The sequence below is a fragment of the Panulirus ornatus genome, chromosome 6 (genome assembly GCF_036320965.1).
Source record: "Panulirus ornatus isolate Po-2019 chromosome 6, ASM3632096v1, whole genome shotgun sequence".
NCBI classification, from domain to species: domain Eukaryota; kingdom Metazoa; phylum Arthropoda; class Malacostraca; order Decapoda; family Palinuridae; genus Panulirus; species Panulirus ornatus.
The window spans coordinates 15,703,787-15,727,405 of record NC_092229.1 but is presented as its reverse complement, the minus strand read 5'-3'; the positions used below and the strand labels follow the sequence as shown (position 1 = coordinate 15,727,405).

Below are 23,619 nucleotides of genomic sequence, written 5' to 3'. Positions count from 1 at the left end.
ATATATATATATATATATATATATATATATATATATATATATATATATATATATATATATATATATATCCCCGTCAAACATGGGTTCTACTTACAGTAAAACATAATCTTTATAAAAACGTGTTTCACTTACATCTGCCATGATATGTTTGGTTTGGAAGATAAAGACAGTTAAGGTTTCTATAAAGAAAGAGAAATCCATATATGTATTGAACAGTGAAAGAAAGAGAAATCCGACTATGTATTGAACATAGAAAGGAAGAAAAATCTGACTATGTATTGAACATAGAAAACGTGATCACTAACCCTAAATCTACATAGACATCTGAACTCAACCTATTTGCAAAATTCGGATTTAGCCTGACAAATATTATGATCCCTTAGCAGGCTGGCGGTATGCACTGAAATGTCTAAATAGTAAAGTATTCATTTTTAGACTGTACTGGCAAGTTTTCTGGGATTGATAAAGCTTCCTTTGGGTTATAAACTGACATACGGACGCAATGAAGCTCTATAGAGTCTGAAGAATCGGCCGCCAGGTGAATATATATTTTGGTCAACCTTTCGCTGGAAGATCACTCACTTTTCTGATGTCTTCGCACTTAGTTCTTTTGCTAAAGTGCTACGAATGAATAACTTAAACGTTCATGTGATTTCAATGTCTTTCCCTTACAGTTACAGTCTACTTTAAAGCTCTTCCCACTTTACCAACGCAAACTTGATGAGTGAGTGATACACCTCGAATCATAGTTTATCAGCTGGAAAGTTGTAAGGGTTCCATTAGTATCAATTTTGGTCATCTTATCAGCCACAGATGGAGTGTCCTTCCTCTTGACTTCCAATGTAGAGGCTGGAATGTCAGGTATTGTGCCTCCTTCTTCCACAATTGAGACCACCAAAAGTGGGCAGGGCTCTGAATCAGGTGGAGGGCCTCTGGTCTGGCTGAAGGTCTCTCTATTACCTATTTCCGAGTTTAAGGAATTGATTCGTACCTTTTTTCCTTCAAAACTTCGTCCGTTTATCCGACAAGAGCTTATAATGATGTGGAACTGAAGCAGGCTTACCACTTATACTGACCTGTTCCAGCATAGTGTGATGATATCACAAGAAGAGGAATTTCAGTCCAAGTAACCTGAGCCCATAACCTATTCTATCGCTGACTGAGCCCATAACCTAACCTATCCCTGTCTGAGCCCATAACCTAACCTATCCCTGTCTGTGCCCATAACCTATCATTGACTGAGCCCATAACCTCACCTATCCCTGACTGAGCCCATAACCTAACTTATCCCTAACTAAGCCCATAACCTAACCTATCCCTGTTGAGCCCATAACCTAACCTATCCCTAACTGAGCCTGTCACCTAACATAATGCAAACTGAGCCCATAACCTAACCTATTCATGACTGAGCCCATAACCTAACCTATCCATAAATGAGCCCACAGCCTAATCTATCCCTGTCTGAGCCCATAACCTGACCTATTGCTGACTGAGCCTATAACCTAACCTATCCCTAACTGAGCTCATAACCTAACCTATCCCTGTTTCAGCCTATAACCTAACCTATTCCTGTTTCAGCCCATAACCTAACCTGTCTCTAACTGAACCTGTCACCTAACCTAACACAGACTGAGCCCATAACCTAATCTATTCATTACTGAGCCCATAACCTAACCTATCCCTAAATGAGCCCATAACCTAATCTATGACTAACTGAGCCCATAACCAAACCTATCCCTAAATGAGCCCATAACCTAACCTACCACTGATTGAGCCCATAACTTAGCCTATCTCTAACTGAGCCCATAACTTTACCTATCCCTAACTGAGCCCATAACCTAACCTATCACTGACTGAGCCCATAACCTCCTGAGCCCATAATCTAACCTGACCCTAACTGCGCCCATAACCTAACCTATCCCTGACTAAGCCTATAACCTAACCAATCTCTAATTAAGCCTACAAATCATTTCAACATACCCTCTTCTGCTCTCTCAACCACACTCTTTTTATTACCACACATCTATCTCTCATACTATTTCATTACTTACTCAATCAAACCACCTCACAGCACATATTGTCCTCAAACATCTCTTTCCCAATACATCCACCCTCCTCCACACAACCCTATTCATAGCCCATGTCTCGCAACCATATAACATTGTTGGAACCACTATTTCTTCAAATATACCCATTTTTGCTTTCCGAGATAACATTCTCGCCTTCCACACATTCTTCAATGCTCCCAGAACTTTTGCTCCGTCCCCCCACCCTGTGACTCACTTCTGCTTCCATGGTTCCACCCACTGCTAAGTCCACTCCCAGATATATAGAACAAGTCATTTCCTCCACTTTTTCTCCATTCAAATTTACCTCCCAATTAACTTGTCCCTCAACCCTTCTGAACATATTAACCTTGCTATTATTCACATTTACTCTCAACTTTCTTCTTTCACACACTTTATCAGACTCAGTCACCAACTTCTGCAGTTTCTCACCCAAATCAACTACTAGGACTGTATTATAAGTGAACAGCAACTGACTCACTTCCCAAGCCCTCTCATTCAGGAGTCACCAACTTCTGCAGTTTCTCACCCAAATCAACTACTAGCACTGTATTATAAGTGAACAGCAACTGACTCACTTCCCAAGCCCTCTCATTCAGAACAGACTCCAAAACTCTTGCATTCACCTCCCTAACTACCCCATCCATAAACACATTAAACAACCATGGAGACATCACGCATCCCTGCCGCAAACCAACATTCTCTCGGAACCACTCACTTTCCTCTCTTCCTACTTGTACACATGCCTTGCATCCTTGGTAAAAACTTTTCATGGCTTCTAACAACTTACCTCCCACACCATGTACTCTTAAAACCTTCCACAAAGCATCTCTATCCACCCTATCATATACCTTCTCCAGATCCATAAATGCTACATACAAATCCATTTGTTTATCTAAGTATTTCTCACAAACATTCTTCAAAGCAAACACCTGATCCACACATCCTCTACCACTTCTGAAACCACACTGCTCTTCCCCAATCTGATGCTCTGTACATGCCTTTACCCTCTCAATCAATACTCTCATAATTTCCTGGGAATACTCAACAAACTTGTGCCTTTTTAATTTCAACAATCACCTTGTATGTATATGTATTTGTATGTATATGTGTGTGTGTGGACGTGTATGTGGGTGGGTGGGCCATTCTTTCGTCTGTTTCCTTGCGCTACCTCGCTAATGCAGGAGACAGCAACAAAGTATAATAAAAATGAAAAATGTATATATATATATATATATATATATATATATATATATATATATATATATATATATATATATACATTTGAATGGAGCAAAACTGGAGGAAGTAAAGTGTTTTAGATATCTGGGAGTGGATCTGGCAGCGGATGGAACCATGGAAGCGGAAGTGGATCATAGGGTGTGGGAGGGGGCGAAAATCCTGGGAGCCTTGAAGAATGTGTGGAAGTCGAGAACATTATCTCAGAAAGCAAAAATGGGTATGTTGGAAGGAATAGTGGTTCCATCAATGTTGTATGGTTGTGAGGCGTGGGCTATGGATAGAGTTGTGCGCAGGAGGACGGATGTGCTGGAAATGAGATGTTTGAGGACAATGTGTGGTGTGAGGTGGTTTGATCGAGTAAGTAACGTAAGAGTAAGAGAGATGTTTGGAAATAAAAAGAGCGTGGTTGAGAGAGCAGAAGAGGGTGTTTTGAAATGGTTTGGGCACATGGAGAGAATGAGTGAGGAAAGATTGACCAAGAGGATATATGTGTCGGAGGTGGAGGGAACGAGGAGAAGTGGGAGACCAAATTGGAGGTGGAAAGATGGAGTGAAGAAGCTTTTGTGTGATCGGGGCCTGAACATGCAGGAGGGTGAAAGGAGGGCAAGGAATAGAGTGAATTGGATCGATGTGGTATACCGGGTTGACGTGCTGTCAGTGGATTGAATCAGGGCATGTGAAGCGTCTGGGGTAAACCATGGAAAGCTGTGTAGGTATGTATATTTGTGTGTGTGGACGTATGTATATGCATGTGTATGGGGGTGGGTTGGGCCATTTCTTTCGTCTGTTTCCTTGCGCTACCTCGCAAACACGGGAGACAGCGACAAAGCAAAAAAAAAAAATATATATTTTTTTTTTTTTTTTTTTTTTTTTTTTTTTTATACTTTGTCGCTGTCTCCCGCGTTTGCGAGGTAGCGCAAGGAAACAGACGAAAGAAATGGCCCAACCCCCCCCATACACATGTACATACACACGTCCACACACGCAAATATACATACCTACACACCTTTCCATGGTTTACCCCAGACGCTTCACATGCCCTGATTCACTCCACTGACAGCACGTCAACCCCTGTATACCACATCGCTCCAATTCACTCTATTCCTTGCCCTCCTTACACCCTCCTGCATGTTCAGGCCCCGATCACACAAAATCTTTTTCACTCCATCTTTCCACCTCCAATTTGGTCTCCCTCTTCTCCTCGTTCCCTCCACCTCCGACACATATATCCTCTTGGTCAATCTTTCCTCACTCATTCTCTCCATGTGACCAAACCATTTCAAAACACCCTCTTCTGCTCTCTCAACCACGCTCTTTTTATTTCCACACATCTCTCTTACCCTTACGTTACTTACTCGATCAAACCACCTCACACCACACATTGTCCTCAAACATCTCATTTCCAGCACATCCATCCTCCTGCGCACAACTCTATCCATAGCCCACGCCTCGCAACCATACAACATTGTTGGAACCACTATTCCTTCAAACATACCCATTTTTGCTTTCCGAGATACTGTTCTCGACTTCCACACATTTTTCAAGGCTCCCAAAATTTTCGCCCCCTCCCCCACCCTATGATCCACTTCCGCTTCCATGGTTCCATCCGCTGACAGATCCACTCCCAGATATCTAAAACACCTCACTTCCTCCAGTTTTTCTCCATTCAAACTCACCTCCCAATTGACTTGACCCTCAACCCTACTGTACCTAATAACCTTGCTCTTATTCACATTTACTCTTAACTTTCTTCTTCCACACACTTTACCAAACTCAGTCACCAGCTTCTGCAGTTTCTCACATGAATCAGCCACCAGCGCTGTATCATCAGCGAACAACAACTGACTCACTTCCCAAGCTCTCTCATCCCCAACAGACTTCATACTTGCCCCTCTTTCCAGGACTCTTGCATTTACCTCCCTAACAACCCCATCCATAAACAAATTAAACAACCATGGAGACATCACACACCCCTGCCGCAAACCTACATTCACTGAGAACCAATCACTTTCCTCTCTTCCTACACGTACACATGCCTTACATCCTCGATAAAAACTTTTCACTGCTTCTAACAACTTGCCTCCCACACCATATATTCTTAATACCTTCCACAGAGCATCTCTATCAACTCTATCATATGCCTTCTCCAGATCCATAAATGCTACATACAAATCCATTTGCTTTTCTAAGTATTTCTCACATACATTCTTCAAAGTAAACACCTGATCCACACATCCTCTACCACTTCTGAAACCGCACTGCTCTTCCCCAATCTGATGCTCTGTACATGCCTTCACCCTCTCAATCAATACCCTCCCATATAATTTACCAGGAATACTCAACAAACTTATACCTCTGTAATTTGAGCACTCACTCTTATCCCCTTTGCCTTTGTACAATGGCACTATGCACGCATTCCGCCAATCCTCAGGCACCTCACCATGAGTCATACATACATTAAATAACCTTACCAACCAGTCAACAATACAGTCACCCCCTTTTTTAATAAATTCCACTGCAATACCATCCAAACCTGCTGCCTTGCCGGCTTTCATCTTCCGCAAAGCTTTATATATATATATATATATATATATATATATATATATATATATATATATATATATATATTTTTTTATACTTTGTCGCTGTCTCCCGCGTTTGCGAGGTAGCGCAAGGAAACAGACGAAAGAAATGGCCCAACCCCCCCCATACACATGTATATACATACGTCCACACACGCAAATATACATACCTACACAGCTTTCCATTGTTTACCCCAGACGCTTCACATGCCTTGATTCAATCCACTGACAGCACGTCAACCCCGGTATACCACATCGCTCCAATTCACTCTATTCCTTGCCCTCCTTTCACCCTCCTGCATGTTCAGGCCCTGATCACACAAAATCTTTTTCACTCCATCTTTCCACCTCCAATTTGGTCTCCCTCTTCTCCTTGCTCCCTCCACCTCCGACACATATATCCTCTTGGTCAATCTTTCCTCACTCATCCTCTCCATGTGCCCAAACCACTTCAAAACACCCTCTTCTGCTCTCTCAACCACGCTCTTTTTATTTCCACACATCTCTCTTACCCTTACGTTACTCACTCGATCAAACCACCTCACACCACACATTGTCCTCAAACATCTCATTTCCAGCACATCCATCCTCCTGCGCACAACTCTATCCATAGCCCATGCCTCGCAACCATACAACATTGTTGGAACCACTATTCCTTCAAACATACCCATTTTTGCTTTCCGAGATAATGTTCTCGACTTCCACACATTCTTCAAGGCCCCCAGAATTTTCGCCCCCTCCCCCACCCTATGATCCACTTCCGCTTCCATGGTTCCATCTGCTGCCAGATCCACTCCCAGATATCTAAAACACTTCACTTCCTCCAGTTTTTCTCCGTTCAAACTCACCTCCCAATTGACTTGACCCTCAACCCTACTGTACCTAATAACCTTGCTCTTATTTACATATATATATATAAGTTTGAATGGAGAAAAACTGGAGGAAGTAAAGTGTTTTAGATATCTGGGAGTGGATCTGGCAGCGGATGGAACCATGGAAGCGGAAGTGAATCATAGGGTGGGGGAGGGGGCGAAAATTCTGGGAGTCTTGAAGAATGTTGTATGGTTGCGAGGCGTGGGCTATGGATAGAGTTGTGCGTAGGAGGGTGGATGTGCTGGAAATGAGATGTTTGAGGACAATATGTGGTGTGAGGTGGTTCGATCGAGTAAGTAATGTAAGGGTAAGAGAGATGTGTGGAAATAAAAAGAGCGTGGTTGAGAGAGCAGAAGAGGGTGTTTTGAAATGGTTTGGTCACATGGAGAGAATGAGTGAGGAAAGATTGACTAAGAGGATATATGTGTCAGAGGTGGAGGGAACGAGGAGAAGTGGGAGACCAAATTGGAGGTGGAAAGATGGAGTGAAAAAGATTTTGAGTGATCGGGGCCTAAACATGCAGTAGGGTGAAAGGCGTGCAAGAAATAGAGTGAGCGATGTGGTATACCGGGGTTGACGTGCTGTCTATGGATTGAACCAGGGCATGTGAAGCATCTGGGGTAAACCATGGAAAGTTGTGTGGGGCCTGGATGTGGAAAGGGAGCTGTGGTTTCGGTGCATTATTACATGACAGCTAGAGACTGAGTGTGAACGAATGGGGCCTTTGTTGTCTTTTCCTAGTGCTACCTCGCACACATGAGGGGGGAGGGGGCTGATGGGAATAAATAAAGGCAGACTGTATGAATTATGTACATGTGTATATATGTATAAGTCTGTGTGTGTATATATATGTGTACATTGAGATGTATAGGTATGTATATTTGTGGGTGTGGACGTGTATGTATATACATGTGTATGGGGGTGGGTTGGGCCATTCTTTCGTCTGTTTCCTTGCGCTACCTCGCTAACGCGGGACACAGCGACAAAGCAAAATAAAATATAAAATATATATATATATATATATATATATATATATATATTAATTTTTATATATTTTTTATATTTTGTCGCTGTCTCCCATGTTAGCAAGGTAGTGCAAGGAAACAGACGAAAGAATGGCCCAACCCACCCACATACACATGTATATACATACACGTCCACACCCACAAATATACATACCTATACATCTCATTGTACACATATGTATACACACACAGACTTATACATATATACACATGTACATAATTCATACAGTCTGCCTTTATTTATTCCCATCAGCCCCCTCCCCCCTCATGTGTGTGAGGTAGCGCTAGGAAAAGACAACAAAGGCCCCATTCGTTCACACTCAGTCTCTAGCTGTCATGCAATAATGCCCGACAACCACAGCTCCCTTTCCACATCCAGGCCCCACACAACTTTCCATGGTTTACCCCAGATGCTTCACATGCCCTGGTTCAATCCATAGACAGCACGTCAACCCCGGTATACCACATCGCTCACTCTATTTCTTGCACGCCTTTCACCCTACTGCATGTTTAGGCCCTGATCACTCAAAATCTTTTTCACTCCATCTTTCCACCTCCAATTTGGTGCCCACACACATATATATATAAGGCCCAGTCCTCTGTTCTTAATGCTACCTCGCAAATGCGGGAAATGGCGAATCGTATGAAGAAAAAAAAAAAAAAAAATATATATATATATATATATATATATACATACCTATACATTTCAATATATACATATACAGACACATACATATAAACTCATGTACATATTCATACATGTTGCCTTTATCCATTCCCGTTGCCACCCCACCTTACATGAAATGGCACCCCCCCTCCCCCCCATGCTAGGAAAGACAACAAAGGCCACATTCGTTCGCACTCAGTCTCTAGCTGTCATGTGTAATGCACCGAAACCACAGCTCCCTTTCCACATATAGGCCAAACAAAACTTTCCATGTTTTACCCTAGACGCTTCACATGCCCTGGTTCAGTCCATTGACAGCACGTCGACCCCGGTATACCACAGTGTTCCACTTCACTCTATTCCATGCACACCTTTCACCCTCCTGTATGTTCAGGCCCCGATCGCACAAAATCTTTTTCACTCCATCTTTCCACCTCCAATTTCGTCTCTCACTTCTCCTCGTTCCCTCCACCTCTGACACATATATCCTCTTTGTCAATCTTTCCTCCCTCATTCTCTCCGTGTGACCAAACCATTTCAATACACCCTCTTCTGCTCTCTAAACCACACTCTTTTTATTGCTACACATATCTCTTACCCTTTTATTACTTAATCAAACCACCTTACTCCACATATTGTCCTCAAACATCTCATTTCCAACACATCCACCTTCCTCCTACAACCCTATCTACAGCTCATGCCTCACAGCTATATAACATTGTTGGAGCCACTACTCCTTCAAACATACACATTTTTGCTCTCCAAGATAACGTTCTTGCCTTCCACACATTCTTCAACACTCCCAAAACTCTCACAACTGCCCCACCCTGTGACTCACTTCCGCTTCCTTGGTTCTGTCTGCTGCCAAATCCACAACCAGATACCTAAAACACTTCCTCGATTTTTTCTCCATTCAAACTTGCCTCCAAATTGACCTGTCTTTCAACCCTCCTGTACCTAATAACCTTGCTCTTATTCACATTTGCTCTCAGCTTTCTTCTTTCACGCACTTTACCAAACTCAGTCACCGGCTTCTGCAGTTTCTCACCCGAATCAGCCACCAGTGCTGTGTCATCAGCAAACAACAGCTGCCTCACTTCCCAAGCCCTCTCATCAACAACAGACACCATACTTGCCCCTCTCTCCAAAAATTCTTGCATTCACCTCCCTAACAAACCCATCCATAAACAAATTTAAACAACTATGGAGACATCACACACCCCTGCCGCAAACCTACATTCACTGAGAACCAATCACTTTCCTCTCTTCCTACACGTACACATGCCTTACATCCTCGATAAAAACTTTTCACTGCTTCCAGCAACTTGCCTTCCACACCATATGCTCTTAATACCTCCCACAGAGCATCTCTGTCAACTCTATCATATGCCTTCTCCAGATCCATAAATGCTATATACAAATCCATTTGTTTCTCTAAGTATTTCTCACATACATCCTTCAAAGCAAACACCTGATCCACACATCCTGTACCACTTCTGAAACCACGATGCTCTTCCCCAGTCTGATGTTCTGTACATGCCTTTACCCTCTCAGTCAATACCCTTCCACATAATTTCCCAGGAATACTCAACAAACTTATGCCTCTGTAATTCGAACACTCACCTTTATCTCCTTTCCTTTTGTACAATGGCACTATGCATGCATTCTGCCAATCCTCAGGCACTTCACCATGAGCCATACATACACTGAATATCCTCACCAACTAGTCAACAACACAGTCACCCCCTTTTTTAATAAATTTCACTGCAATACCATCCAAACCCGCCTCCTTCCCGGCTTTCATCTTCCGCAAAGCTATCACTACCTCTTCTCTGTTTACCAAATCTTTCTTCCAGACCCTCTCACTTTGCACACCACCTTGACCAAACTCCCTATATCTGCCACTCTTATCATCTGACACATTCAACAAACCATCAAAATACTCACTCCATCTCCTTCTCACATCACCACTACTTATTATTACCTCCCCATCAGCCCCTTTCACCGATTTTCCCATTTCTTCTCTTGTCTTACGCACTTTATATACCTCCTTCCAAAGCATCTTTTTATTCTCCCTAAAATTTAATGATACTCTCACCCCAGCTCTCATTTGCCCTCTTTTTCACCTCTTGCCCCTTTCTTTTGACCTCCTGCCTCTTTCTTTTATATATCTCCCAGTCATTTGCATTATTTCCCTGCAAAACTCATCCAAATGCCTCTCTCTTCTCTTTCACTATTATTTTACTTCTTCATCCCACCACTCACTACCCTTTCTAATCTGCCTACCTCTCACGCTTCTCATGCCACAAGCATCTTTTTGCGCAAGCCATCACTGCTTCCCTAAATACATCCCATTCCTCCCCCACTCCCCTTACATCCTTTGCTCTCACCTTTTTCCATTTTGCATTCAGTCTCTCCTGTTACTTCCTTACATGTCTCCTTCCCAAGCTCACTTACTCTCACCACTCTCTTCAACCCAACATTCTCTCTACTTCTCTGAAAACCTCTGCAAATCTTCACCTTCACCTCCACAAGATAATGATTAGACATCCCTCCAGTTGCACCTCTCAGCACATTAACATCCAAAAACTCTCCTTCATGCGCCTATCAATTAACACGTTATCCAATAATGATCTCTGCATCTCTCCTACTTACATACCTATACTTATGTATATCTCTCTTTTTAAACCATGTGTTCCCAATCACCGGTCCTTTTTTTGCACACAAATCTACAGGCTCTTCACCATTTCCATTTATATATATAGGTCACCTTGTTGTAGGGATGGGAATAGACTCATTAGTCATTGTGCTCTTGGTTTTAAAGCAACTTACTGATTATTTCATGTGTGCATGATGATCCTGGTCTTCAATTAATTTGTTTTGAGTGCTTCATGAGTCATACTTCTGTAGGTTATTTATTGGTCACTGTTGGTATGAGAATTCTTTCATGGCTACCTTTCTTTTGGTATTGAATGTGCTTTAGTGGTTACTTTGCAGTATGGGAACTGGCAATAGCATTTAGATGCATGTGGTTTCCTTGTGATATTGATTTTAGTGCTCATCAACATTATACACACCTGATTGATAATCTGTTGTTAAAGACAGCACCGTGTGTGAACTAGTAATGTTTGACAATTGGTTGTATGATTTTCTGTTGTAAAAGTTTAGAAGTGTCATTTTTTTATTTCTTTAATAAGAAATGATTTCTTACAAATTTTTTTTTCAGAATCTTACAGCTGGGTTACTTTTGAGCTTAGTTTGAGTAACTATTTGAATGCCTCTACATAGAGATATGACAAAGCTTGATGAAGAGAAAGACCTGATGGAGAAACGTGAAGGTGCATGGGCAGCTGCGGGCTTTGCAGTTGTTTTGGTTGTTGTTGGTTTGCCTGTTTGGTGGTACACTACAACTGTCTACCGTGCACATTTACCATACTCCACCATTGAAGACTTGTCTGGTCAGCTACGATATCATGCTGTTGGAATGACCCTAGTCGGTGTAGCATCAGCAGCTTTCTCTGCTGATTTAGACAGAAATCTACGGCCTTTACGTAAGTTTTGTGAGAAGCTTTTGAATTTAATTCTAATTTCTTATATTATTATATTCTTAGTTGGATAAAATTCTTGTAATTTTATATTGCAATATTAGTAAGGTAATGAATTTAACCATTTTTTCACAAGCTAATTCGGCAAGCAATCATTTCCTGTTTAAGTATTTAGTTTCTTATTCTGTATGATTTCCTGCTTATTGAAATTATATATAGCTGTTATGATTACTTGAAGAATGGATGTAGCATTTCCTGTATTCTCTTTTTACTTTGTTCTTAACTTTTTTGTTCATCCTCCTTGTTATATGACTCATGGATTGTTTTTCCATCTTTTCTGCCTGTAATTTTAGAAATAGCATATGAATCAACTTGATTCTTAGATAATATATTAGTACTTAAAGTTATTAAGTTTCAGATGTCTGTAAGAGAAAACAGTCAGGAGTTTGAAAATGTCTTTTATGTTTTTTGTAGTGTCATATATAGTGTGTTTCGATACAATGATTTCAGTATAGTTTTGTTCGATATAACAATTTTGATGTAGCATTGGTACCAAAATCACTCCCATTTTTCATTCTGTCGCAAGCTGTCACACTATAAGGCAAGGCTTCTTGCCATGGGGTGGTAATGCTGCATATAATATATGGTCAAATGCATCAATTCCCTGCTATTATTCATAAAGTAATGCATCATTTGCCACTCATATATTACTACACCTTTACCCACATGAACCAGTCACCACTATTCCTAAGTATCCAGCATCTGCACCATAATTAAGAAGAAAAGCAAATCTATAAGGAAAGCCTTTCTCAGCCATATATTTTGGAGATGGCAATGTCTCCAAGCATGCCAAAATATGTGAAATGGAGGATGCTTTTCCATTTAATCTCTAACAACCACTAGAAATGTTCTTGCTATCCTAAGAATTCAGAATTTCAAGAATAATGGAAAATGTTTTCTTGTTGAAAAATGAGTTATGTTAAGGGAGTGCAGAAGGCAAATATAGGAGTGCTTGACTGTCATATGCTTTCTCCAGGTCCATGAAAAGTGCATACATCTTCTTACCTTTAGCTAAATACTTTCCCATGGTCGTCTTTACTACAAAAATCTTATCCACACATCCCTTACCTTTCCTGAGACCCCTTTACTCTTCACTTTTTCTGCATTCAGTCACTTTCATCACTCTATCAGTGAACATTCTTGCCTGCACTTTTCCTGGTATACTTAACAGACTTATTCCCCTAGTAATGCTGCATTCATCTTCAGCATCTTTTCCTTTGAAGAAAGGAACAATGATAGCTTTCACCAAATCGTCAGGTAGAACCTTCTGCTTCTATGCTAAATTACATACCAGATGCATCCACTCTATGACACTCTCCTTCATACTTCAGCATTTCAGCCATAATCCCATCCACTCCAGGTGCCTTTCCCACCTTTAGCCTCATTATTGCCCTTCTTACCTCCCTTTTTGTTATAGGCCCTTGCACTTGAATCCTCTTCCCTCCATCCTCCATACCTGTGCAAGTAACAACTACTGCTTTCCCTTCCACATTCATAAGTTCTTCAGAATACTCTTTCCATCTTCCTTTCACTTGCTCCTTTTAATTAATCTACTCCCCTTCCTTACTTCTCACATTAACATTCCCACTCTTACATCCACCTATCTCCTTTTTCACCTGCGTCCAGTATAGTTCCTTATTATCCCAAATTTTATCACCTAACTTTCTTTCAAAATCTTCATCTCCTCTTTCTTTGCTTTCCTCTATCAGCTTCTTAACATTCCACATTTATAGTTTATATTCTTCCCTCCTTTGCTGAACTTCCACTGGTAGATTTCTATTGAGCAGTCTACCATATGCGTTTTTCTTCTCTTCCACATCATTTCCGATCTTTCTGTCCACCATGCATTGCCCTTTTTATTCCTGTCTCATGACCTTGTATTGAACTACTAATTCTGCAACTTTTAATGATATTTCTCTGTCTCTAAACAGTTTGAAAATTTTATTCACACATTACTACATTCCTACATTCACTGCACTTCCATCTAAGCTTTCAGTAACCTTCCTTTCATACTCCTCCCTGCATTTTTCTGATTCATCTTCTCACCTGCCAACGCTATGACCTCTCCATTCTTCCTTACACCATACCTCCATTTCTCCGTGATCCTCATCCTCGCAATCATAGCCTTTTGCGTTTCTCTTCCTTCATTCCTCATCTATGTATATCTGTAGATTATCTTCAGCTGAGTGTTTACAAGGAATAAAAGTCATCTCTACAAATATCCACAAGATAACTTTCATTCTCATTTACCTTAGGCACTTCCAATTTACCAACTATCTTACCAATTTCATCACATCCCACTTTCACATTCATATTATCCAATATGACCACATTTCTCTTATTCTCAAAACTGTTTATACAGCCATTGAAATTTCTCCAGAAAAGTTTCATTTCATCTTTACCTCATATAGCCTTCATATTTACAAGTGCATATACACATGCCCATGCATGCTTTCCAATCCCAATCTTTCATTTCACCCATACATTTCTTGATCCATTCCATCCATGCTCTGTAGCACCTTCCAGCACTCTTAGTTAGAGCAGAATTGCACATCCCTCTTCACTGTTCCCTGATAATTTTCACTCATTCCCGTCCTTACCATGTGTCCTTCCATACCCTCCCATAACTTGCATATGTCATTTCCATTTTCACTACACACACCCTACCCAAGGATATGGGTTTCCCCCATCCCAGGCACATCCAACTTTTAAACCTCTCCACAAACTCCCTGCTGTTACTCTCACCAGCCATCCTGTTCACATTCACTGCTATCACACTCAATCGCTGTGTGCTTGACCCATTTTATCACACCCTGGCTAGCCTTTTCAGTCAGACAGCATCCTGACACACTTCTTTTTTGGCATTGTTACTCATTATTTGACTAATCTGTCTCACTCCACATTTCTTTGAACATTTTGTTTCCAACACATTTATCCTCATTCCTTTTCATTCAAGACCCAAGACTTACCCATACTGTGCTGTTAGGATTACTGTCCCCTCAAACATACCCATCTTTGCCCTAACATATTCTGACTTTTGCTTTAAGTTGCTCCATGATGCACTCAAGATATGGAACTTAATTTAGTCCTCATGATTCCATCTACCGTTGTGTACAATCCCAGGTACTTAAAACTCTCCCCTTCCTCCAGGTCTTCCACATTTAAAGTTATAGCACACTCAAACCAACCTGTCCTGCTCTGTTGCACATCATCACCTTAATTTTGATCACATTAACTTTCAGTGCCTCCTTTCCACTCTATCACAGACTATGCCACTTGCTTCTGGAGTTGCTCTCTGTAGCAATAGTCATTTGATATATAGCTGTAGCATCTTCAGTAAACTTGTCTTTATGTTCTCTCCTGTACTTTTATGTCAATTGCACCCTCCCTGTGCCACTTCTTATCCATGTCTTTTTTTTTTACTAATAGATTGTTGTTCATCCCTGCTAGCACTTAATTCCACAAGTACTGTATGAAATTTCTCTTCATAATTCTCAGATTATATTTTATTACAGAAGGTATCAAGTTTCAGATGTCCTTAAGAAAGCCAAGGAAAGAAGAATTAGATGTGATAAATTCAGTTGAGTCACTATCTGATCTTGACTTCAGAATGTCCAAAACAGTGCGTGTAGCTGCAGGAACTTTGGCTGTGTTTGTCATTCCAGAGCTAAAGTTGTTTGAGAAAGATAATAGCAGTATGATTGTGGGAAGACACCGTCTTATATATGTGAAACCTGATGTAGGTAAGATTACTAATAATTTGATGGTATAAGGTTGTGGAACCATTCAACATAACCTAAGAGATGATATTGTGTTATATGCAGAAAAATTATCTGAAAGAATTTGGACATAAATTGTGTATGTTAAAGATTGATTATTTAATCATACATGTAGCAGATACTTGATTAGGTAAAGCTGTCAAGCTATGACAGTGGAACAAACAAGCTTTGTCTTAAGTAATTTGGGAATCTTTTAACTAATTCACTGTTCTTGATAGATAATGTGACTGTATCAAGTAGAGATTGAAAATCACTCTTCCACTTTCAGACCTGCAGGTTTTAGCAACTGTGGTGAAGAGTATGGTGATGGACCCACTAGCTAACCGACGGGCTCATGGGAATAAGGTGCTAAACCAGCTGCCTGGCCAGCATAAGAAAGAAGCAATGAGGCAGGTAAGCCAAATTACCATACCCTTTATATACTTTTTGTTGCTTACAGAGGGAGACCAGTCAGATAAGAAATTTTGTTAATGCAATTATTGATGTTTAGAAGGGGCTGCTGAGGGTGGAGTCTCTGTTGAAATAGATACAATCATAAGGGTGTAGTTAAATGGACCAACGGGGGGTGAGCTTGTGTAGCTGTAGTGCAGTGATTAGAGATGAAAAATGGATCTAGAATATTAGGAGAGAGATCACTGCAGTCAGGAATATAGATGGGATGGGTGACAGTTTGTTCTAGATCATTGAGAATGGAGAATTTGAAAGCTTCGATCCCCCTATTAAAAAATCCAACAAGTGTGGATCAGACCCTTCTCCCTCAGTAAGCACCTCCAAATAGGTCCGAGTTTCATTTGAAAATTATTTTTTATTTTTGTATTATACTGAGTCGCTGTCTCTTGCATTAGCAAGGTAGCCTAAGCAAACAGATGAAAGAATGGCCCAAGCCCACACATGCACATATACATACCTATACATTTCAGCGTATACATACATATACATACACAGACATATACACATACACACATGTATATATCCATACTTGCTGCCTTCATCCATTCCCGTCGCCACCCTGCCACACATGAAATGGCCCTCCCTCCCCTGCACCCGCATGAGTTAGTGCTAGGAAAAGACAACATAGCCCACATTCGTCCACACTCAGTCTCTAGCTGTCATGTGTTAATGCACCAAAACCACATCCAGGCCCCACAAAACTTTCCATGGTTCACCCCAGACGCTCCACATGGCCTGGTTCAATCCATTGACAGCATGTTTGGTGTATATGCAATAGAATTTTAGGTAGTGACAATAGCGTTAGAAGGATTTTACAATGATTGCCACTTCCTGATCTTAGATAGATATCAGCAATAATGAATTCCTTGCTGAATGCTTAATTCTTGTATCTACCATGTTTAATAGGGATAGAGGAAACAAAGTAGGTGGTGGTGCCCTGCTGTTTGTTAAAACTCACTTGAAGCCCATTGTAAAAGCTGTTGTAACCATTAAGATTGTTGAATTTGATTTTGAAGAAATTAAAGATAAACTGTGTAAGAATATAAAGATTGTTGAATTTGGTTTTGAAGAAATTAAAGATAAACTGTGTAAGAATATAACAATAAGACACTAGAGATAGACAAAAGTTTTTATGATTAGTTAGCAGAAGTTTGTAGTGAATGAGATTTTATCATAGGAAGAGATTTTAACTTACTAGTATCAAAATTGGGAGAATCCATTTCCAGTAGCACTGGGTGTGTACTCTGCCTAAATTTGCTTGATACTGCCCTAATCCAATTAGTCAGGAAACTTACTCGTGACAAGAATATATTAGATTTAGTTCCAGCCACAAGGAGGATATAGTTAATGATATAGAACTCAGAAAAGTTTAAGTGATCACTAAAAAATTATTGTAGAGGTCATTTCAAGACAGCATGTAATGTTGGTCAACATGCTAGTCATGAAAAAATGCCCGATTTTGAATGTGTAGATTTTGATGATTTTCACAAAGCTTTTGACAGGGTACCTTGGGTTGATATGTCAATGACTATGACATGAACGTAGCTTGGAGAAACTCTAGTAAAACCTTCAAAGCAGTAGAGGGAACATACGTGCCAGTGTAGTACTGTTTATTTAAAAATGAAGCCAGGGTTGTGGAATGGTGAAATAAAGAAGTGCCTGTTATCTAAGAAAGTAGCTCTTAAGAAACTTGGATGATCCAATAACCAAGATGGTAATCTTATGTAAATTTGCATCAAGAAAGTAAAAGAGTTGTATGACAAAGAAAACATCAGTATGATGCTTATGTTGCTGAAAATAGCATAAGAAACCTTTAAGAATTTTAGAGGTATGTTTGAAGCTAGGTATGTTTGAAATAGGCGAAAAATGGGATAGTTAATTAAACCCTTGACCCCTTTTCAATAAGTCACTTGCCTGAGATGAATGGTAGTTTGCCAATATAACATTGACATTAAAAAGAGGTAATAAAGCACTGCATGGAAATTATCATCCTATTAGCTTAATGTCTGTAGCTGGAAATTCATGGAAGCTGTCATTTGAGATAGTCATAAACCATTTAGAGGACCACCTCTTGATAAATGATTCTCAGCTTGGTTTTCAATGTCTGTTAAATCTGCATGATTTCTTTTATGATATAATCAGTGTTTGATGAAAATGAAGCATTTGATGTTTTCTTTCCAGATTTTCAAAAAAGCTTTTGATAAGGTACTGTATCAAAAGTGTCTAGCAAAATTAAGTCTCATGGCATTGATGGGTTGTAATTTAGCAGATAGGAAATCGGTTGACTGGCGATGAACTTAGTTGTGATTGATGGTCTAGCCTAAGCATGGTTGCATGTAACAAGTGGAGTGCCACAAGGATCAATCTTTGGACCAGTTCTCTTTCTCATATATATTAATGAAATTGATAATAGGCTGCATTGCAAAATACTAAAATCTGCTTGTGATACAAAGCTTGGAAATAAAGAAGTAAATCTACAAATATACTTGAACTTCCACAGCTTCAAGCTGATATAGACAAACTGATGAACTGGGCTAATAGATGGCAAGTTCAGAGTTCTACATATTGGTACTAAAAACAAAAAGACAAGCTTCAGTATGAATTATGTTGAACTTCAAGAGGTAAATCAGGAAAAAGACTGGGGTGTTATTATCTGGAGTGACCAGGTAAACAGTGCACAGAAGCAACCAAAAGAGTGAACAAAATTCATGTATTCATGGGTTGAGCCTTCAAGTGTAAGTCCAGGGAAAGCATCCTTACTCTTTACAATTCATTTTCTCATCCACATCTTGAATATTGTGCTTAGTTTTGGCTACCCTACCTGAGAAAACACAGAGACAGAATGGAGAGAGTACAGTTCAAGCCACCTAGATGATTCCTGGACAGAGAAACATGTCTTATGAGAGCAGATTAAATAACTTGAATCTATTGAGTTCAGAAAGGAAAAGGTTAAGAGGTGATCTGTTGCAAGTACAGTATTTAAAATGATCAAAGAGGAAGGACTTTGATATCTTGATTGATCAAGCTATATAAGACTTGGTTCATCTGATTTTACTCATGGTAATGAATATGAAGTGGCAAATGTTTTACCTCGAATGAGGCAGAGTGAATTTTCTTCAACAGTATTGTTAACAGATGGAATGATTTGCCAGTTAGAGAGGTTGAAAGCAGTAGTATAGCTATGTTTATGAATAACCTTGATAAGTACTTCACTTCAATTTCACAACTTACATGTTGCTGTGTGAATTCCTTTGCATTCTTTTGAGTCCAACTGTTCCCTGTGGTGAACGTTGAACTCCCCTAGGAAAAAGATCTTAGCTTGCAGGTGGGAGAATGTCATAGTCTCATGGTATGAGTTTATTTAATATAAGAAAGGTACAAAATCTGTAGAATTATGGGAGCAGTAGACAAAACAAAGGAAAACAGTGGTAGTTGGGAAACAGACCTTGAGCCAGATTTCATAGTTTGGGGACTCAAAGTCCTCAAAGCATAACACAGGTGTGTTGATGTTAGAATAAGAACAGACACCACCTTTGAACTGATAGAATAAGAACAGACACCACCTTTGAACTGAAATCATGAATAGAGATTACATTTGGGTATGAGAAAGGGGCTAGAGAGAACATCAGTGGAGAAATGATTCTTAGAGAGAAGTAAGATATTAGGGCAGATGGTGTTCAGTAGAAGAGAGGTTACTAGAAAGACTGCAAATACTAGTATAGTGAATAGAAAAAGAGGCAAGTCTATTAGAGGGTGAAATGTCGTTGGAGAAGCTACTGTCTGAGTTTCTCATTGGTATTAAAGTCAGGTGGGAACCCGAATATTCTTAGTGCCCAAAGATACTGGTGACTAGGGTTCAGAGAAACAGTTGTACAGACAAGATATTGCAAGAGAACTTGCTTGAAGGGACTTGATGAGATTTGAGTATGGTGCTTTTAAGAAGATGGCAGGACTGACTTGGTTGTCCTGTTTTGATGAGACAAAATTTAAATATTTGAGAGCTATCTTGGGATGGAATTTAAATATTTGGGAGCTGCCTTGGGTGCTGTGGAAAGAGAGATAAAGGAGAGAGCAGTAAAGGGTAGAAGGGTCATTGGGTTACTTAATAGAATAATGATAAGTAGAGATGTAAGTATGGGAGTGAAGAAAGGATTAAGGGACAACATAGTTCTCCCAATCCTAACCTATGCAGCCAAAACATGGACGTAGGATGAGTCAGAAGGTTAGGAATGCAGGCAATGGAAATGACTTATTTGAGAGGAGCATGTGATATGACTAGATGGAATGAGGAAAGTATTGAAGGAATATATGAAAGACTTGGAATGGCAGTGAATGCAAAAGGGAAGAATTGTGGAGTGGTAGAGTGGGTGAAATATAATATTTTGAGGTGGTTTGGGCATATGGATTGAATGCAAAGCGTTGAGATTACAAGGAAAATTTATGATAGTCCTATTAAAGGGTTTGATGTGAGAAGACTTCCTGTGACATGGGGAAATAGATTGGTAGAGTACTGGAGGGAGACTCTGGTTGATGCATGCTTGGAAGGCATATGTGTATGTGAGGGAAGCACGTAAGGACAAGGATAAATGGAGACTCTTCTGCTGTGTCCACCCTGCTTGATGGGAATTCCTGTGGCAACACAGACTTGGAATCACAGCTTTGTGTAGAGAAGATCTATGAAATTTGCAGTGAAGGGGTAGGAACATGGGTATCTGTTGCTTCAAATAGAAAGGGAATGGTAAGAAAGAGGAAAGAATTGTTTCATAAAATATGTCAAAAAAAGGAAAGGAGCTTTGAGATGTGCAGCGGGGAAGATGTAGATAGGTATCCAGCCAGTCAGCATTTGTTTGATATAAGAGAGTAGGATAAGAAGGGAGGAACAAAGTAACCTTGAGAAGAGTAGTTTGAAGAGGACAGGAGAAAATTCAAAACTTTTCCATGTGTTCATTAGGAGTCATTTATCAGTTAAAGAAAGCTAAAGCTAATCAGGCTACGTGATTCAGAGGCTAGAATATTTGAGGATAATGTAAAGATATGTGAGGAACTGAAGAATGAGTTCAAAAGTGTTTTCACTATGGAAGACACTATAACTGCAACGCTGGTGAGATGGAATGGGGAAGAGGTTTTAGAAAACAATGAGATATCTAGAATAGACGTTAACAGTATATGCAAAGGTCTTGACCTGCACAAGGTTCATGGTGCTGATGAAATTTCATCATATCTGCTGAGGATGGTGAGAAATCTCTTGAAATACTGTTCAAGATGTCACTGGAGAGACAGAATGTCAAGGAATTGGGAAAAGGCAATTGTCATACCAGTCAGATGGGGAACAGGTACTGAACCACAGACTGGCCTCTGACAAGTGTGGCCTGTAAAGTTCTGGAAAAGATATATCGGAAGCAAACAGATGAATTCTTCAAGGGATAAATTATTGAAGTAAGAGACAGCATAGTTTAAGAAAAAGGAGGTCATTTGTAAGAAACCTTAGATTTCTTTGAGGGAGTGAGCTCTGTGTTAGGCAAAAAAGAGGGATGAGTGGATTGTTTATATCTGGACTGCCAAAAAAGCATTTGGCATTGTATTAGATGGGAGGCTGATTAGGAAGCTGGACTACCAGAAAGGAATAAGTGATGAACTGAAGATTATCTAAGTGGGTGGGTATAAAGGACGCATGTCAGAGGAGCCTTCTCCAAATGAGTTGAGGTGACCAGTAGAGTGGCATAAGGTCCTGTTCCTTTTGATGTGAATGATTTACCTGAAGGTATGGACTCCTACCTGAATACATCTGCAGATAATGCAGAGGTGGTAAGGTCAGTGAAAAGTGAGGAAGATTGCATCACTTTACAAGGAGATCATAACAAGCTCCAAAGATGGTCTAAGTGGTTGGTGAAGTTCACCCCAAGTAAATGGAGGAAGCAGGCTGCAGGAATCTCTCTGAGAAAAACAGGAGTTGACATTGGCCTTAACCTATTACTAAGGTCTCATCTTAAGAGAACAGTTAAGGAGATCAAGTGTCTGATAGCAAATATTAGAACTGTTTTCAAGTTTATGGATGAGAAAATACTCAACAAGCTTTTTACATCACACAAGGCCGAAGCTTGAAGATGCTTCTCAAGTTTGGTCTTTGTACCTAAAGAAGTGCAGATGTAATGGAGATAGTCTAGAGGAGAACAACAAAGATGACACCAGAATTATGGGAGATGATGTATAAGGAAGGCTTCAAGCCTCAAAATTTTCCACCTAGGAAGAGAGAAGAGTGAGGTTTAGCTTGCTCACAATGTGTAAGTTTTTAAACTGGTTGGTGATGAAGACTGTGAACAGTTCTTTGAAAGATGTAGGGGTAGGACAACCAGAGGACATGATTTGAAATTAAGCAAGAAATTGTTGAAAAAGACGTAAAGTAATACTTTTTTAGTATAAGAGTGGTGGGTGAATGGAATAAACTGAAAGGGGATGGAGTCACTGTCAACACCATGAGTTTAAAAGTTGTGCATTGGAAGAGAATGCTCAAGAAATGGATCCCCACAGGTATAAAACACCCTTCCCTTATAGTACAATTAAATGATTACAAGTAGGTAATAAAATACCTATTACTTTTTTTATTTCATTCTTTTAAGATTTTGAACCTGGAATAAAAAGATTTTGGAATTTTATTTTAATAATGGCTCTTGCAGGTACCAACAGAACCTGGTTATGATGTAACCTTAACACTAATGGTGCCAGAGCCCCATAGGATCGGCATTAACTGGGATGCTAGGGCTGCTGTTGATGGTAAGTACAATATTGTAGTTTGAAATGTTAATCACAACTTTAAAGCCTTGTTCTTATTGTATGACAAGATGGTTTCTGCAGATTTTTGTACACATTTCTTTCAGTTGTGGCACATATGTACAGCTTTCTGCTGTAATGCATGGCTTTAATTGTCCCTCCACCTTTCCATATACTTTTGTATGTCATGTGCTCTTACCTTATTCGTATGCACTTAAGGATATTGCATCTCGTTAATAATAGTTTTATTCTCAACAGTTTGAGGTCCCTTTGTGACTTTTGCAGATCACATGCTAGTGTATTACTCAGTTTTTGGACTACATGACCTTATACTTGCTGTGACATTAGTATGTACCAACATATATCATCATTTTGGGGTTAGTGAGTGTGTGCTGCCATACCAACAGGTTGTTTAGGCATGTGTATTTGCAGTATGCATGTTGTTGGGAGTAAAGTTAAGTTTCATGTATCCCTTCATAATTTTTCATTCTCCCTGAGCTTCTTAGTACTGCTTTTGTCTTTTCAATGGGAATTTTTTTTAACTAAGTTCTCTCAACATGAT

The 23,619-nt window shown here is 39.9% G+C and overlaps 1 protein-coding gene across 1 annotated transcript in view; it reads left to right on the top strand.

Moving 5' to 3' along the window:
- Nucleotides 1-350: 350 nt before the first annotated feature.
- PIG-S (phosphatidylinositol glycan anchor biosynthesis class S) overlaps nucleotides 351-23,619 on the top strand; it is a 57,206-nt gene continuing 33,937 nt past the window's right edge. The window contains exons 1-5 of the mRNA XM_071662636.1: nucleotides 351-538; nucleotides 11,682-12,006; nucleotides 15,576-15,803; nucleotides 16,108-16,232; nucleotides 22,964-23,060. Of these exons, the coding sequence (XP_071518737.1) occupies nucleotides 11,730-12,006; nucleotides 15,576-15,803; nucleotides 16,108-16,232; nucleotides 22,964-23,060 (727 nt within the window). The 5' untranslated portion in view covers nucleotides 351-538; nucleotides 11,682-11,729. The remainder of the gene's footprint in view (nucleotides 539-11,681; nucleotides 12,007-15,575; nucleotides 15,804-16,107; nucleotides 16,233-22,963; nucleotides 23,061-23,619) is intronic.